At 44.5% G+C, this 15,571-nt stretch overlaps 1 protein-coding gene across 1 annotated transcript in view; it reads right to left on the reverse strand.

Moving 5' to 3' along the window:
• ELP1 (elongator complex protein 1) overlaps positions 1–15,571 on the reverse strand; it is a 1,128,708-nt gene that overhangs the window by 632,823 nt on the left and 480,314 nt on the right. The window contains 1 exon segment of the mRNA XM_030194341.1: positions 9,770–9,869. Coding sequence (XP_030050201.1) covers positions 9,770–9,869 — 100 coding nt within the window.

Here is a 15,571-nt window from a genome sequence, read left to right on the forward strand (position 1 = left end):
AAAATCTTGATGCTGACAGTGTAATTTTGTTTATTTCATCAGTGAGAAATCTGGGCTTTGCTTCATGCAGTTTTTGATGTGTTGGTGTAGACAAAGGTTAACATTTGTGAAAAATGTAAATTTATTAACATGTGTAAATGAATTGATATTGAAATGAAAGTAAATTCTGTCAAGAGCAGTTTATATTTCTCTTGCTTCCCTTTAAAAAAAATGTAAATAAATTATATTTGGGCTTTTTTTAGTTCTGCCAGAGGCTGCAAATTTCAGTGTGCCATCAACATGAACATTTACTATAAAGCAAAGTTTGAAGGATATGTGCCATTGCTATAATTATTTTGCAGGGTATTTTCATTATAATAGACTGGTCAAGTTTAAGTTATAGGATAATGTAACTATATATTAAAATGTCAGTGTTTCCATTAAGTATGTATGTGGTTTATGTTGATGCAGGACAGTTGGGCAGATTATTTATTTAGAAATCTGTCATCAAGTGTACTCTAAGGCATTATTTAGTACTATCCCAAGAAACATACCTATATACAGACCCCCTGATATTCAGTGTTAAACCCGGATATTCACTTCCAGCCATTTCCGGCATCTGGCATAGAATATCCGGTTTCATTTTTGACTGTGGCAACTTAACTGGTTAAGCCAATATTCAGTGCTAACCCATTAAGTGCTAATCGATTAAAGATAGGCCTGCTATTTATGCGGCCTAATTTAACCGCTAAACATACTTGGTTTGGCACTGAATACCTGTGCCTAGCTAGCTATGTTCCATGATATAGCCAGTTAGTGGCTAGCTGCTAAACGTGGATATTCAGCAGGAGATGACAGGTTATCTCCTGCTGAATAGCCATGGTTATGTGCTAAAATGCTATTTAACTGGCCAGGAGCCGTTCCGGGCTGGTTAAATAATTTTGAATATCAGGCCCATAGTGCCCACCCCTATTAGCTCTGGGCCCACCCAAAATGTCAGGTCTGGCTACGCCACTGATATACAGTCTTGTTTGGGTGCAGCCTGGAACAGAACAAACAATTTTAAAAAGGTCTAGGAGGGAGGAAGTGGATTCTAAACAAATTCCAAACAAATTCTGCAGAACTGTCTGAGCAAACCGACTGTTGTGTCGATAATTCTGCACAAAGGCAGAAGTGAAATGTGAATGTCTGAAGACAAAAGGGGATGGGGATTTGAAATATCACCTTTCTATGGTTACAATCAAAGTGGTTTACATATTATACATAGAAACTTATTTTGAACCTGGGGCAATGGAAGGTTAAGTGACTTGCCCTGAGTCACAAGGAGCTGCAGTGAGAATCGAACCCAGTTCCCCTGGTTCTCAGGCCACTGCACTAACCATTAGGCTACTCCTCCACAACCATGTTGCAGCCTTGTAAATCTCTACAGTGGAAGTTAATCTCAAGTGAGCTACCGATGTAACCATGGCTCCGATATTGTGACATGACCCTTTAGAGTCAGCCCAGAAAGGACAAAAGTCAAAGAAATGCAGTCTGTTAGCCAACTGGATAAAGTGTGTTTACCGATGGCTGCCCCTATACTGTTTGGATTGAAAAACAAACAAAAAGCTGGGTGGACTGTCTATGAGCTTTAGTTCACCCAAGACAGAAGGCCAATGCTCGTCTGCAATCAAGGTGTGCAATCCACTCTTGTCAGAATGGGCATGAGGTTTTGGGAAGAATGTTGGCAGGATGGTGGACCACCGACACTACCTTTGGATGGAACTTAGGATGTGTGTGCAGAACTACTCTGTTATGATGAAATCTTGTGTAAGGTATGCTACTAGGGTACGGAGCTCATTGACCCTACGAGCTGAAGAGACCACCACCAAAAATAAGACCATCCAGGTCAGGTACTTCAGATGACAGGAATCAAATGGCTCAAAAGGAGCTTTCATCAGCTGGGTCAGGATGATGTTGAGGTTCCATGACACAGTAGGCGGTCTGACAGGGGACTCTGCCATCAACAAACCTTTCATGAAGCAAAAAACTACAGGCTGCACAGAGATGGGCTTACCTCTCACATGGTGATAAGCAGCACTTATTGCACTGAGGTGTTGTTTTTCAAACCAGATTTAGAAAGGTACAGGAGATATTCAAACATTTGAAAGTATAATACCACTTAGTGGAATCTTTTCTGGAAGCTAGAAGGACCCTGTAGACACCCCACAGGCAGCTGCAGAGATGCAAACTCTATACTCAACATCCAGGTCATGAGGGCCAGGGACTAGAGTTTGGAACAGAGAGTTGCACAGGGACAGAAATCTTACCTGTCCCTCCTGTCCCCTCTGGAATCTTACCCATCCCCACTTGACCCCGCTGGAATCTTACCCATCCCCACCCATCCCCGCAAGAATTTAATGGTACAAAAAAAAATCCGGTCGGCTCTCAGTCTCTCTCTGGGTTCGAGCCGCAGTACTGCAGGCAAGGAAGGAACAGAAGTAGGAACACTCTGGAGCACACATGTAAGACTTGTCTCTGATTTACTGGCACTGTGCTGAAAGGTCGCCACATGCACACGCCAGTAGGTCAGGTGACATCTGATGCCTGTGCAAGAGCTGAGGTCTGCGCATCAGCCCGGGAGCAGAGAGGATAACAGTAACATAGAAAGTGACAGCAGGTAAAAACCTGAACGGTCCAGTTTGCCCAATAGTCACACTCATTATCTCTCTATATAAAACACACCTCCAACGTTCTGAAGCCTCCACAAGTCCCAACGTTCTAAATGCATGGTGGTGAAACCAGGAATTCACCCATGAGTGTTGGCCCCGCCCCCCACGTAAAACGTCATGACGTCGAGGGCGGACCAATGACACTCAAACAATCACATCGCGAACCCGTTACTAAGTGACGGAACGTGACATAAGAAACATCACTGAACAATGAAAACCAGCAGCACACAGTTGCTACGCAACATCAACAGCAACGCTAAAAGGACCATATAGATCTCTGCTCTCCACACAAACAACGGACACGGAGGGCATATGAGGGAAGGAAAAAAACCAGCACATACACAAACACTCTCACTCTTAACTGGCTATAATGAGCAACTGACCTGCCACTATCACAGGGACTGCTAGCACCTCTCTCTCTCTCTCTCTCTCACACACACACACACATACACACGGGACACAGAGGGGATGGAAGACAAGGAACGAATCGTTGGGTATGGAGGGGGCGACAGGGCAATAACTGCCTCAAATGTTTGTGCTGTGCTATGTACAATTATAATGCTGTCTCTTCATTTTGACCCTACCCTTTCACACTCTCTTTCACACAGACGCACACACACACACACACACACACACACACACACACACACACACTTACACTGTCTCTATCTCACACACACACACACACCCACCCACACACATATACACACTCTCTCACACAGACACACAAACATGCCTCAAATGGTTCAGCTGTCCTATGTAAAATTTCACTGCTGTCTCTTCATTTTCACCCTACCTGTGCACACTCTCTTTCACACAGAGACACACACACACACTTTCTCTGTGTCACACACACAGACACACATACATATACACACTCTCACTCTCTCTATAGCCTTGCTAGCGCCCGTTTCATTTGTTTACAAAACGGGCCTTTTTTACTAGTCAATTCATAATTAAATCAACAATGAACGTGCTATTATATACTTGATTATGGTCTTTCTTCGGCGTTTCTGGGCCATAAACCATAGAAATCTGCCCGACCCTATCCTTATGTTCCAAATGCTGGTGCTGTCGTTGAAGCCCACTCCAGCATATTCGTCTTCTCATTTGCAGGAAACAGACCATAAACGTCTGTCCAGCACTGTCCTCATGTTCCAGCCACTAAAGTTGCTGTCTAAGCCCTTTCCATACCATCCTAAACCAGATTGCCATATATGAGACACAGACCATCCAAGTCTGCCTGGTACTGGCCCTAGTTCATCACAGCCGGAGTCACCATCTAAGCGTCACTCGACACATCCACACACATGCAGTCATTTAAGTTAAGGTTTTTTATCATTTCTATTTTCTAATTAGAGTTCCTCTGTGTTCATCCCATGCTTTTTTTGAATTCTGTCACCATTTGTGTCTCTACCACCTCCTTAATGGAGACTTTCCACATCTGTACTGTTAAAGCAAGAAGGAGGAGGAGACAGCACTCAAAGAACTTGGTACCTGGTAAATGAGAGGCTGGCACAAGTGCAGCATACACTTCCACGGGAACCCCGCAGGAACGGCTTCCGTCCCCACGGGACCCCCGCAGGAATAGCTTCCGTCCCCACAGGAATCCCGTGTGCACTTCCACAGGAACCCCACATGAACGGCTTCCATCCCCACGGGAATCCCATGTGGAAGGAAAGGTGTGCCTTTTTGCGGAAGACACAAAAATAGCCAATAGAGTGGATAGCCTGGAGGGAGTAGAAACGATGAGAAGGGATCTCCGAACGTTAGAAGAATGGTCGAGGGTCTGGAAGTTAAAATTTAATCTCCAACACAAAGGTACTCTATTATTACTTAACACTCACCTTTAATGAGTAATAATACATACACATGTACTATCCACAACCTGATATGGTAACCTAGGAACTCACTCATACAGGCCTTTCACACCGTCATCCACTTTGGTGCCTATACCTACTGCATGTTATACATTTACTTCAACATTTCAATACACTATTGCAGTGTTTATTTATTTATTTATTTGTTGCATTTGTACCCCACATTTTCCCACCTATTTGCAGGCTCAATGTGGCTTACATAGTACCGTCAAAGGCTTTTGCCCAGTCAGTGGATAGCAAATACAAAGCTGTATAGTGATCGTATGAGGTATAAGTGGAGGGCCGGAATGGATGAAGATTGCGTGATGTGAATAGTTCAAGTTCATTAAGCACACCAGATTTTCAAAGATTTATAAAGTGTTCTTTGCCTATATCAGATTAATGTCCAACAGTCCAAAATGTCGCCTACAGGCGACTTGCTCAAAATTGTTCTTCATAAGGTGCCAAACCTCTGATATTTTGTGCAAACTTGTAACCTCCACTTGTACGCAATAAACCTTGCAGTGTAGATAATCTTTCACGTGCTATATATCATAATAGGCTCCCTCTGTGGCGCTGCACGGCTTGACAAGAGCTTCCAAAAGAAACCAATAAAAAATACAAAGTGGCTTCACTTTAGCTCCTCCCATTTAATGCCAAGAAGTGTAGAGTGATGCACTTGGGGTGCGGAAACCCAAAAGAGAGATACCGGATAGGAGGGGAAAGATTAGTAAGCTCGACTCAGGAGAGAGACCTTGGGGTGTTGGTGTCGGAGGATCTGAAGGTGAAGAAACAATGCGACAAGGCGACGGCCATGGCCAGAAGGATGCTAGGCTGCGTAGAGAGGGGTATAACCAGCAGAAGAAAGCAGGTGTTGATGCCCCTCTACAAGTCGTTGGTGAGGCCCCACTTGGAGTATTGTGTTCAGTTTTGGAGGCCGTATCTTGCTAAAGATGTAAAAAGACTGGAAGCGGTGCAAAGAAAAGCTACGAAAATGGTATGGGATTTGAGTTGCAAACCGTACGAGGAGAGACTTGCTGACCTAAATATGTATACCTTGGAGGAAAGGAAAAACAGGGGTCATATGATATAGACGTTCAAATATTTGAAACCTTTTCCGGAGACAGGAAGGCTGTAGAACTAGAGGTCACGAATTGAGGTTGAAGGGGGCAGACTCAGGACTAATGTCAGGAAGTATTTTTTCACGGAAAGGGTGGTAGGTATGTAGAATGCCCTCCCGTGGGAGGTGGTGGAGATGAAAACGGTAATGGAATTCAAACACAAAGGAATCCTGTTTAGAAGGAATGGTTCCGTGAAATCTTAGCAGAGATTGGGTGGCGACACCGGTAATTGGAAACAATACGGGAGCTGGGCAGACTTCTATGGTCTACGCCCTGATCATGACTGAATAGATAAGGATGGGCTGGAGTGTAAATTTTAAGGGGCTTTAATATTAGCTTCAGAACTTAGTACAAGAACAGTACTGGGCAGACTTCTATGGTCTGTGCCCTGAGAAAGGCAAGGACAAATCAAACTCGGGTATATATATAAAGTATCACATACTATGTAAAATGAGTTTATCTTGTTGGGCAGACTGGATGGACCGTACAGGTCTTTATTTGCCGTCATTTACTATGTTACTATGTAATCTCGCAGGAACGGCTTCCGTCCCCATGGGAATCCTGAGGGTTCCGAGGGATTCCTGCGAACCCAGTTCCCGTGCAAGTCTCTAGTTTGGAATGCAGGAGAGAGCCCTTGATTATCAGTTTTGTGTCCGCCACCTCTTCCACCTTGTCCCCAAAAAAGGGATCGCTTCACCAAGGGATAACTGCCAGCTTTTCCTGAACTGCTGGTTCTAGGGCTTCTAGGGCTCAAACACACAGCCGTCTGAGCATGCCAACCCCTAAAGTGAAAAGCCAAGACATATCAAAATTATCAGAAGTGCCTTTTGCCAGATGCTTTCTGCATTCCTTCAGCTTTTTGGCTAGCTGGTGAAGGTGTGTGGCCTGCTCAGGAGGGAGAGTTTCCACAAACTCAAGTACAATGGACACCAAAAACTTCAAAGTAAATGCTTGTGCAGAGCTGATAGTTCTGGATGCAGGAGATGAGCATTAAGGCCTGAAAAACTCTTCTCTCAAAGGATTCTGGAGTGCATGCATCTCTGCCTGGGGGAGCCTAGACATGAGACTTTGCACTTCTAGCCCTCTTGAGAGCAGATTCGACTATCATAGAATGGTGTGGCAACTGCACCTTCTCAAATCCAGGAGCCTTTTGGACTCTATACATGGAATCTGCCATCTAAGGTATCATCTGAGCATCCTTTAGGACATTGTGAATAGGCAGAATGACAGTCTCCTTCTATCTCCTCCTATCATTAACTCTGCCATAGGCTTGTCCTCTGCCTCCAACTTAAGTCAGAATGGCGTCAGCCATTTCCATCAAAAAAACTGAGTCCTCCAGTAGAGATTTTCTCCTCTCCTGCAGTGGTGAGGGGTCAGAAAGGTCTATGGATCTTTCTTCCAAGATATCTCCAGGCTCCGCCTCAAACCCACGAAATGGTCCAACACAGACTCAGCAAAGCATTGGTCATGTAAAATTGAGTCTGTGCCTGCCTGTATCTAAACTGGACAAGCCAGGCCCCATATGGGGGTGCTGAAGTGTAGATCCCCTTCAGAAAATCAGGGTAGTAGTTTCCTCCCCTGATGGACTGGAGAAGATGACTGCATCAGTTGATGCCGGCTCTGATGCTCATCAGGGCACCAGTGTCAATAACCGCCCCACAGACAATGTGTAGTTCACCAGGATAGGCTAAGGCGGGTCCAGAGGCAGTGTAAGTGCTTTGATGCCTCTGCATCACATTGCCCTAGAATGCGATGCACGACTCAGATCTGTTCAAGGCCAGGCATCAGTAAAGGCAAGTTTGCAAAGTTGTTGGCACCAAATCAGAGTTGGGGTTCCGGCTGCTGGGAGACTGGTGCAGCATCACTTCAATGGAAGGGGAACGGCTCTCCCAGCACTGATGCTTCTCGGGTGCCGGTAATGTCAATTCCCTACAGATCCCAACAATGTGCTTTGAGGACCAATGCAGATGCTTCTTTGCCTTTACTCAGTGCTTGACATTGGGGATTCCTCAGTGCCAGAGAGGACAATGTTGAGTCCAGACACATCCTTGGTGTCTCACCCAATGCAGACTGGTCCCACAGGCCCCTATCACCACATGATGTCGAAGGAGGAGGGAGAACTCCTTGATGTTGGTGTGCTCCCAAAGTCAGATGAGGTTGATGCCTCTGATGCTGATGTCGATAGACCAGACTTAGAAGCATCAAAACATTTTTCTGCTGACGTCTATTTTTTTATGGGTTCTTCTCTGCTTTTTTCTGGGTTCTTTTCTGCATTTGCAAACAGTCCACATGATCAGGGGCTAGGCACGACAGACACCAGTTAAGAGGATGTGTTCCCAAAATGACTACTGCACCCAGAGCACCACTTAAAACCACTGGGAGTTTGAGACATTGAGGAGAAAATAGCTGATGTGTAATCAAATTGCTGAACTGTGAGAGAAAAGGTCTCACCGACAAAAAGAGAAAGAAAAATCCTAGCTGGTGCACAGGCCTAAGCAAGCCTCAGAATCGCCAAAAAATTAGGAAAACAACCTTGACACAAACAATACAAAAAGCAAAGGGAATGAGAAGGGAAGAAAAAAAAAGTAAAAACAAGGAAAGGCACTGGTACTGAAAAATGAAAGACAAAAAGTTGATGCACTGAGGAGAGCACACGGACGCAACTTTTCTGCTTTGTGGAAAACTGAAGACTGCAGGTCCTTTGTGCTCAAGCTGGGCGGGAAGGCACACACACATGAATGGTGGGACGCTACCAATGGCTTCTTAAATTGATAATGTGTGGATGACGTCACCCAGATGTAAGAATTACTCTGCTTGTCCTTGGAGAAAATGTGTATGTGTAAATTGGCATATTTCAAAAATGTAGTATGTACTTGTGAATTTCATGCTCCATCCAAACTCCATACCTACCAGCTAAGTAGACATTTGTCAATATGTGTACTTTTAGGCCAGTCAGAATTTTATAAAATGAGTCCCTGTGTTTATGTTTTATGTGATCTGCTCCGATTTGTCTGTGGTGGCAGCAGTGGAATATAATTATATACTGGCTGCAGAGCAAGAATGAGAAGTTTACAGGGAGGGGAGTTTTATAGTACTACTACTACTATTTATCATTTTTATAGCGCTACAAGGCGTACGCGGCGCTGCACAAACATAGAAGAAAGACAGTCCCTGCTCAAAGGGCTTACAATCTAATAGACAAAAAAGTATAGGTGTAGTTGAACTGTGTGCTGCTCAGGCATTGCATTACTAAGATATCAACTAAACCCTCAAAGGTGCAGCCCAAATACTGCAGTCCTCTCTGAGACTTGATTAAAGACTTGTACACACCAATCTCCAGTAAGAACTACATGCTTATATTCTAACAAATCAGGAACAGATTATCGCATACTTCTGCACAGCTGAAGATAACGCAATCCAGCCCCAACGCTCTTAAAAGGGAGGGGAAGGACATAGGACTCTCTGTATAACACTGGGTCTAGTTCCAGAAGCAGCTGTGCTCAGTCACAAAAGTCAAAACAGCACTTAACCATGAAATGAAGATGAAATATTTCTTACCCCGGGGGGGGGGGGGGGGGGGGGGGGGATGGGGAGTATTCCAGGCACGAATAGTTCTCTCAACCCTTTTCCACCCAATCAGATGTTAAAAACCCCAAAAGACAGAAGGGTCTGATCCATGGCTATGGATGAATGCTGATCTCCACACCTACAATTGAGTCGCTTATCAACCGGACACAGACATACGAATAGTGCTGAAAGATTCACTCCTGACAACTCTTACATTGCAAAGAACAATAATTATCAGACAGAGGGGAAGTGTGGGGGTGGGGGAGGGAAGGGCATTAAGAATGCTGTTAAGATATATAGTGATGTGCCTGTATACAAAAAATATTGCAGAGGTAACATTCTGAACTCTAAATAGTGACTATGGAATATATTTATGCAGGGTTTTTATTTTGCTTGTTTGTTTTTGCACATATTTAATTGGAATATTGCAAAGTGGCAAAAAGGCAATTAAAAAATCCCAACATCTCTCTACAGATTTTGGCCATAGACAGATGCCCAAGAATCCTTCACAACCTAATTGGTGTTTTCCTACCTGTATATCTTCTCCAGATAAGGCATTACAGGAATCAGTTTATATCCACTTCCTCCAGCTGGTTCAACCTTTACCATTTCATTCTTAACTACACTATGACCTGGAAAACAAAACACAGAACTGTGTATATAATCGCCATAGCTCAGTGTGCAAATTACATAGTTACTAAAATGTTCTCCTCAGAGCAGTGCCGTAGCGAGGGCGGCTGACACCCGGGGCGGTTCGCCACTGCACACCCTCCCCCCCCCCCCGGGTGCAGCACGGCGCACCCCCCCTCGAGCCCATTCTTACATTCTTACCAAAGGGGGTCGGCGGGAGGGCCGCTCCGCCGCGAGTACACGTCGCTGGTAGCTGCATCGGCTCCGCTGGTTCCCTGCTCTCTCTGCCCCGGAACAGGAAGTAACCTGTTCCGGGGCAGAGAGAGCAGTGAACCAGCGGAGCAGACACCCTCCAGCGGCGTGCACCCAGGGCGGACCGCCCCCCCCCCCCCCTTCCACTGCCTCAGAGTTAACCATAATGTGCACAAAGCTTACTATTCTATGCAGCAGTCCTGGTGAATTTCCCCTCTTCCCCAGGGTATAGTTCCCCTTCCATGGGGCAGCTGACCCAAAAGACATTGAGCCTGATATTCAAAGTAATTTAAGAGGCAGAAGAACCATTGATGACCAGTTACAATCTAACACACTCCATCAATGGGTAGACACCTCTCAAAGATGAAAGTTTTCAGGCTGACCACTGACAGTGAATTCCACCACTTAGCAACTTGGTATCTAAAGTCTGCTCACTCTTGCGACCTGGAAGATGAAGTTATATTACGTAGGGGAACAGTTATTAAGGGCTGCATGTAATCCAATGTCATGCAATATTTGAAAGACAAAAACACAATTTAAAAATAAACCTGGCTTTAATGGGCATAAAAATGGAATGGCTCTATCAAAACGCAATACCTTGAGGACAAACCTAGCTGCTGTATTTTGGGACGTCTGCAGCCATTTTAGGACACCCTCCTTACATCCAGTATAGACAGAATTGCAGTAATCGAATTGAGTTAAAACCAAGGATTGAACTAGCAGTCTAAATATGTCAGGCGAGAAATATGAGCCAATTCTCCTCAGCTTTCAAAGGGACCTGAAGGATTTTTTCACTACTGAGAAAACCTGAGGCTCGAATATGAGCTGACTGTCTAATACACCCAGTACCTTAAGAATAGTATCTAGGGGGTAGGACACGTTGTCAATGGTAAAATTATTATACGGTACAGTCGAAGGGGTTGGTTACCGTAAAAAAATCAGCCAGCACATGCATAGTTTCCAGGTAGCAACTGAAGATGTGGATCCGACCCCCAAAATCAGACCCCTCCCTCCAGAGATCCCCCTCACCCTTGAGAGCCTACCTCACGATACCTGGTGGTCCAGTGGATTAGCCCAGGCAGGAAGGATTCCCACTCACTCTCTAGCGACTCCATTTGAAAAATGGTGGTGGTTGTGAGGTGGGGATAGTGCTGAGCAGACTTATACAGTCTGTGCCAGAGCCAGTGGTGAAAGGCGGGACTGGTGGTTGGGAGGCAGGGATAGTGCTGGGCAGACTTATACGGTCTGTGCCCTGAAGAGGACAGGTACAAATCAAAGTAGGGTATACACAAAAAGTAGCACATATGAGTTTATCTTGTTGGGCAGACTGGATGGACTGTGCAGGTCTTTTTCTGCCGTCATCTGCTATGTTACTATGTTGTGGTATATTGACATTATCAAAACCCAATATTTCTCTTGGTTATTTTATCACAAATAACATAGAGCTGTGATAGGTTTTAAAATCAAAACTGAAGCGCTTAATTTAGAGGGTGCAGACTGGGAATGGACTAAAGTGAATTTTTCCCTTTAAATGGATATAAAATCATCAGCCTTCTACTGAACCACGAGTTATCATAAGATAGGCTCAGGAGAGGGGGGACCTACAGGTGGGTGGGTAAGTAGGTCTGATCTCTGGGGAACCGCCTAGCCATGGAAGGCAGATTCGGAAGGAAGAAACTGCTATGGCCACTGCTGATGCACTGAGAAAGAAAAGAAGTGATAGGTGAGGGACACAGATAATGAATAAACAGCTCATGAAAATAAATAAATAAATACATAAATAAATAAAACGAAGAGCAGCATTCACAGCAGGAAAGTCCTGAAATGTCTGAACAGACAAATTCCTAAAGTGAATAGTAACCAGGACTCCTTAACAGAGTAAAACTGCCTACTGATAAACAGTGCTAATCACACAAGAACAAGAAATTATACTTGTGGTTTCTCTGGAAACAGAATCATGTCATGCTGGTTGGGAAAGGGAGGTAGAGGGGACCCAGACTGGCCTGAGTATTCTCATCTAACAGAGAAATCGTCAGGTGAAGTAAACACTTCAAAAACTCCTAGCGCGGAAACCTCTCGACAACGACGGTAGTGAATAAACAAGATATACCTTTAGCATTATGCCGCATACAAAGCGTAAAGGAGCGGTAAAGACCGGGACCTCATCGGTCAGGACCTCTTCTCCTTCGCAGCCATCAATCGAGAGGTTCACCGAGCGAATGCCAGAAATATTAGCCGGGAGCTGTCCTGCTGTCTCATTGTCGGGAGAACTACGAGAATTGGGACTTGATGTTACTCTCTCGCCCCGGCAACCCCACGTACCGTCTCCACCCGAAGGTCTTCTCTCTCCTGTTGGGACGCCCGAACCGGAAGTGCTCGAGGTAGTATCCCAAGTTAGAGGTCAGGATGGGAGTCGAATCGACGGAGGTTTGAAACCGCTGGGTCTTCAAACCCATAGAGTTTCTTTGGTAAAACCTGAGACTGTTACCCTTGAGAGCATATGGGAAGCTCTCCAACAACTAGATACGAAGATTTCTAACGCAACTGATGGTATGTCAACACTCGTGAGTACTGTGGACAATCTTTCTAAATCTATAGATACCATAAAAATTGACTCTAAAAACCAAATGGATCAATTTAAAAAAGAAGTGGAAAGATTCCAAGGAACTTCTAATGCGATTATAAAAGATAATACAGCAATTCATAGGAAGCTTGAACAATTGTAAAATTATAACCGCAGATTGAATTTGCGTTTTTTAAATTTTCCACAAACTGTTGGAATTTCACCTTTAGATGCATTTAAAAGATACTTAACAGAGGTCTTGAAATATTCCCCAGAACATATTCCGATAAATAAAATCTACTATCTTCCACAAAAAAAGAAAAGTGAACCAGGAATGGATATGGAGTCACAAAAAGAAAAGAAAGGACAAAATTTGAATTTAACTGAAATCTTAGAGTCCTCTTTAAATGAGGACTCTGAAAGAACTACCTTAATTGTTTCTTTTATTTTTGAACAGGATTTGGAAGCAGTTAGACGGTTATTCTTTAGAAATGCACAGTCCCTGTTTTGTGGGGCGAAAATATGGATGTACTTAGATGTTGCCAGACAGACCCAGGAACGAAGAAGGGCATTTTTAGCAATAAGAAAGGAGGTCTTAGAAATAGGTGCCTCCTTTTACCTGAACTACCCTTGCAAATGTGTGATAAAGTATTTGGGGCTTAAATATATCTTCTTCAATCCTGAGCATTTAAAAACATTTGTGAATTACAAGAAATTGTTGGCAACCTAGTATCTAAGTGGGGTTAATTGAATTTGATTTCTGGATTGGTGTGTAAAGCTATATGCTGGTTTAATTTTTACTTTAAAGTTTTCTTTCTCCTGGAATAATATGAAACTCCCCCCGACAATAATTGTGGTCTAAAGAAGATTGTTAAAATATGCCTTGAAAAATTTATCTGTTAAATTATATGCTTATCTGTATTTCTTGACAAGTGTTTTCACTTGAATTGTAAATTTAAAAATTATAATTTAAAAAAAAAAACAAAAACTCCTAGCGCTCAACTGGTAACCAGAAAAGCTATCAGATCCAGGAACCAGCTGCACATAACCACTTCTTCAAATCCGACGGTACCTCAACTCCTAACAAGGTCCCCCCTTACTTCATTGTTTTGCTGAAAAGAAGTTTTACTCAACTGAACCAGTAGAAACTGGAAACAGGAAAAAACTGAGTGTTCTACAGCTGTATGGTCCTCTTTGTGGGTGAATCATACAGATCTACTTTCTCTATCTCCATCAACTGGTAGATGGACATAACTCACAAGTTCTGGACTGATCTGTGGGACACTAAGGAAAAGGGCTTACCAGTTAGCAGGTCCTGCTAGCCAGATAAATGCTGATGATCCCAATATTCAGCAATACTACCCAGATATTGCCACTGAATATTTCCTCCAACTGCTTCAGCATCATCTAGATCGTACCAGGACAATCTGTGGGCATTGCCGGGGAACAGCCAGCAGTATTCAGATAACTATCTGCATAACTTTCGACAGAAAACAAAAGGCCGTCCTAAGCGTATACTGATTAGATATCCAGATAGGAGAACTTCTGGTTGGGGAATGAAGCGGTGAGTCGGAAGACCGCACTGCTCCAGGACACTAAATAACCCGCACTAGCAAACGGCGTCCGAAATCAATAAAAAATACACGGAAGGCTCCGAGAGAGAAAGCGCACATACCAAGCTCCACAAAGGAAAACAGAAAAGTGCTGGATGGCGGCAAAAACAGGGCGGAAAGAGCCCAAGGAGAGAGCGCGAATCTTGGATGCCAAGATGGCGGACAAAAGTGCTCCAGACTCCCCATCACCAAGCTCCTTGTGGGCAGCCGAAATCACGGAGGAAGTCAAATTGGCGGTAGAGCAAACGGTGGGGCAGAAGTTACAGCTCATCCTTGACAAACTAGACGGGATGGAAGAGCGGCATACAGCGCTGGTAGCAGATCTGCACGAGGCACAGCAGCGATTGGGGCAAGCGGAGGATGAAATACGGAAACTAGCAGAGGTGCAGCCCAAGCATGAGTCCCGGTTATCAGACTTAGAATCGAGGCTGGAGGACCTAGAAAATCATTCTAGGAGTAACAATTTATGGTTAGTGGGTTTGCCGGAGGCCCTGCCGGAAAAAAATCTTGGCGCCTTTTTAGAAAAATGGATCCCGGAACCGCTGGAGGAACCAGGTCTGGAGGGCAGGCTGAAAATCGAACGAGCCCACAGGCTAGGTCCACGAAGAGATAATGCGGACAGACCAAGGGAGGCTATATTAAAGATCCTGAACTATTCCCATAAAGTGGAAATTTTACAAAAGCTGAGAGCTGGGAAACAGCTGGAATACCAAGGAAGAAGAATCCTGTGTTTCCAGGACTATTCGCTAAAAGTATCAGCGGCCAGAAAGGAGTTTGCTCCTCTTTGTTCCAAATTGTTTGGGCTCAAATATAAGTTTAGCCTATTGTATCCGGCCCGTCTGAAAGTGATCAGCAATGGGCAAGTATTGTATTTTGACTCTTTTAAAGCAGCGAAGGAACATGTGGATAAGCTGCTTGGGGCTGCGGATGGAGCACGTGGGCAAAACAACGGCTGAAGCACAGCGATATTGCAGAGTTGGCGGATTGCAGGGAGCATTGTTGGCGGGAGAAGCGTCAGAGTGGAGACTTTCGTTTGGATGTTGCACCCGTTGGTGCTAGCTTGGAATGCGGATGTAGTACATGCATACTTGAACTCCTGAAAGAGAAAGGTCAAGTGACCAGGACAGAGAGAGGGGTTGGGCCCTCGCAGACATTAAAGAAGTCCCACGCCCTGAGAGGGAAGTTCAATTGCCAATGGGCATGGAAGGGGTAACGTATGAGGGAAGGGGGTTGGGAGGAGAGGGGAGGGGAGATTGAGTGGGGAGGGGGGAGATAG

This window comes from Microcaecilia unicolor, chromosome 2 (genome assembly GCF_901765095.1).
Source record: "Microcaecilia unicolor chromosome 2, aMicUni1.1, whole genome shotgun sequence".
Lineage (NCBI taxonomy): Eukaryota > Metazoa > Chordata > Amphibia > Gymnophiona > Siphonopidae > Microcaecilia > Microcaecilia unicolor.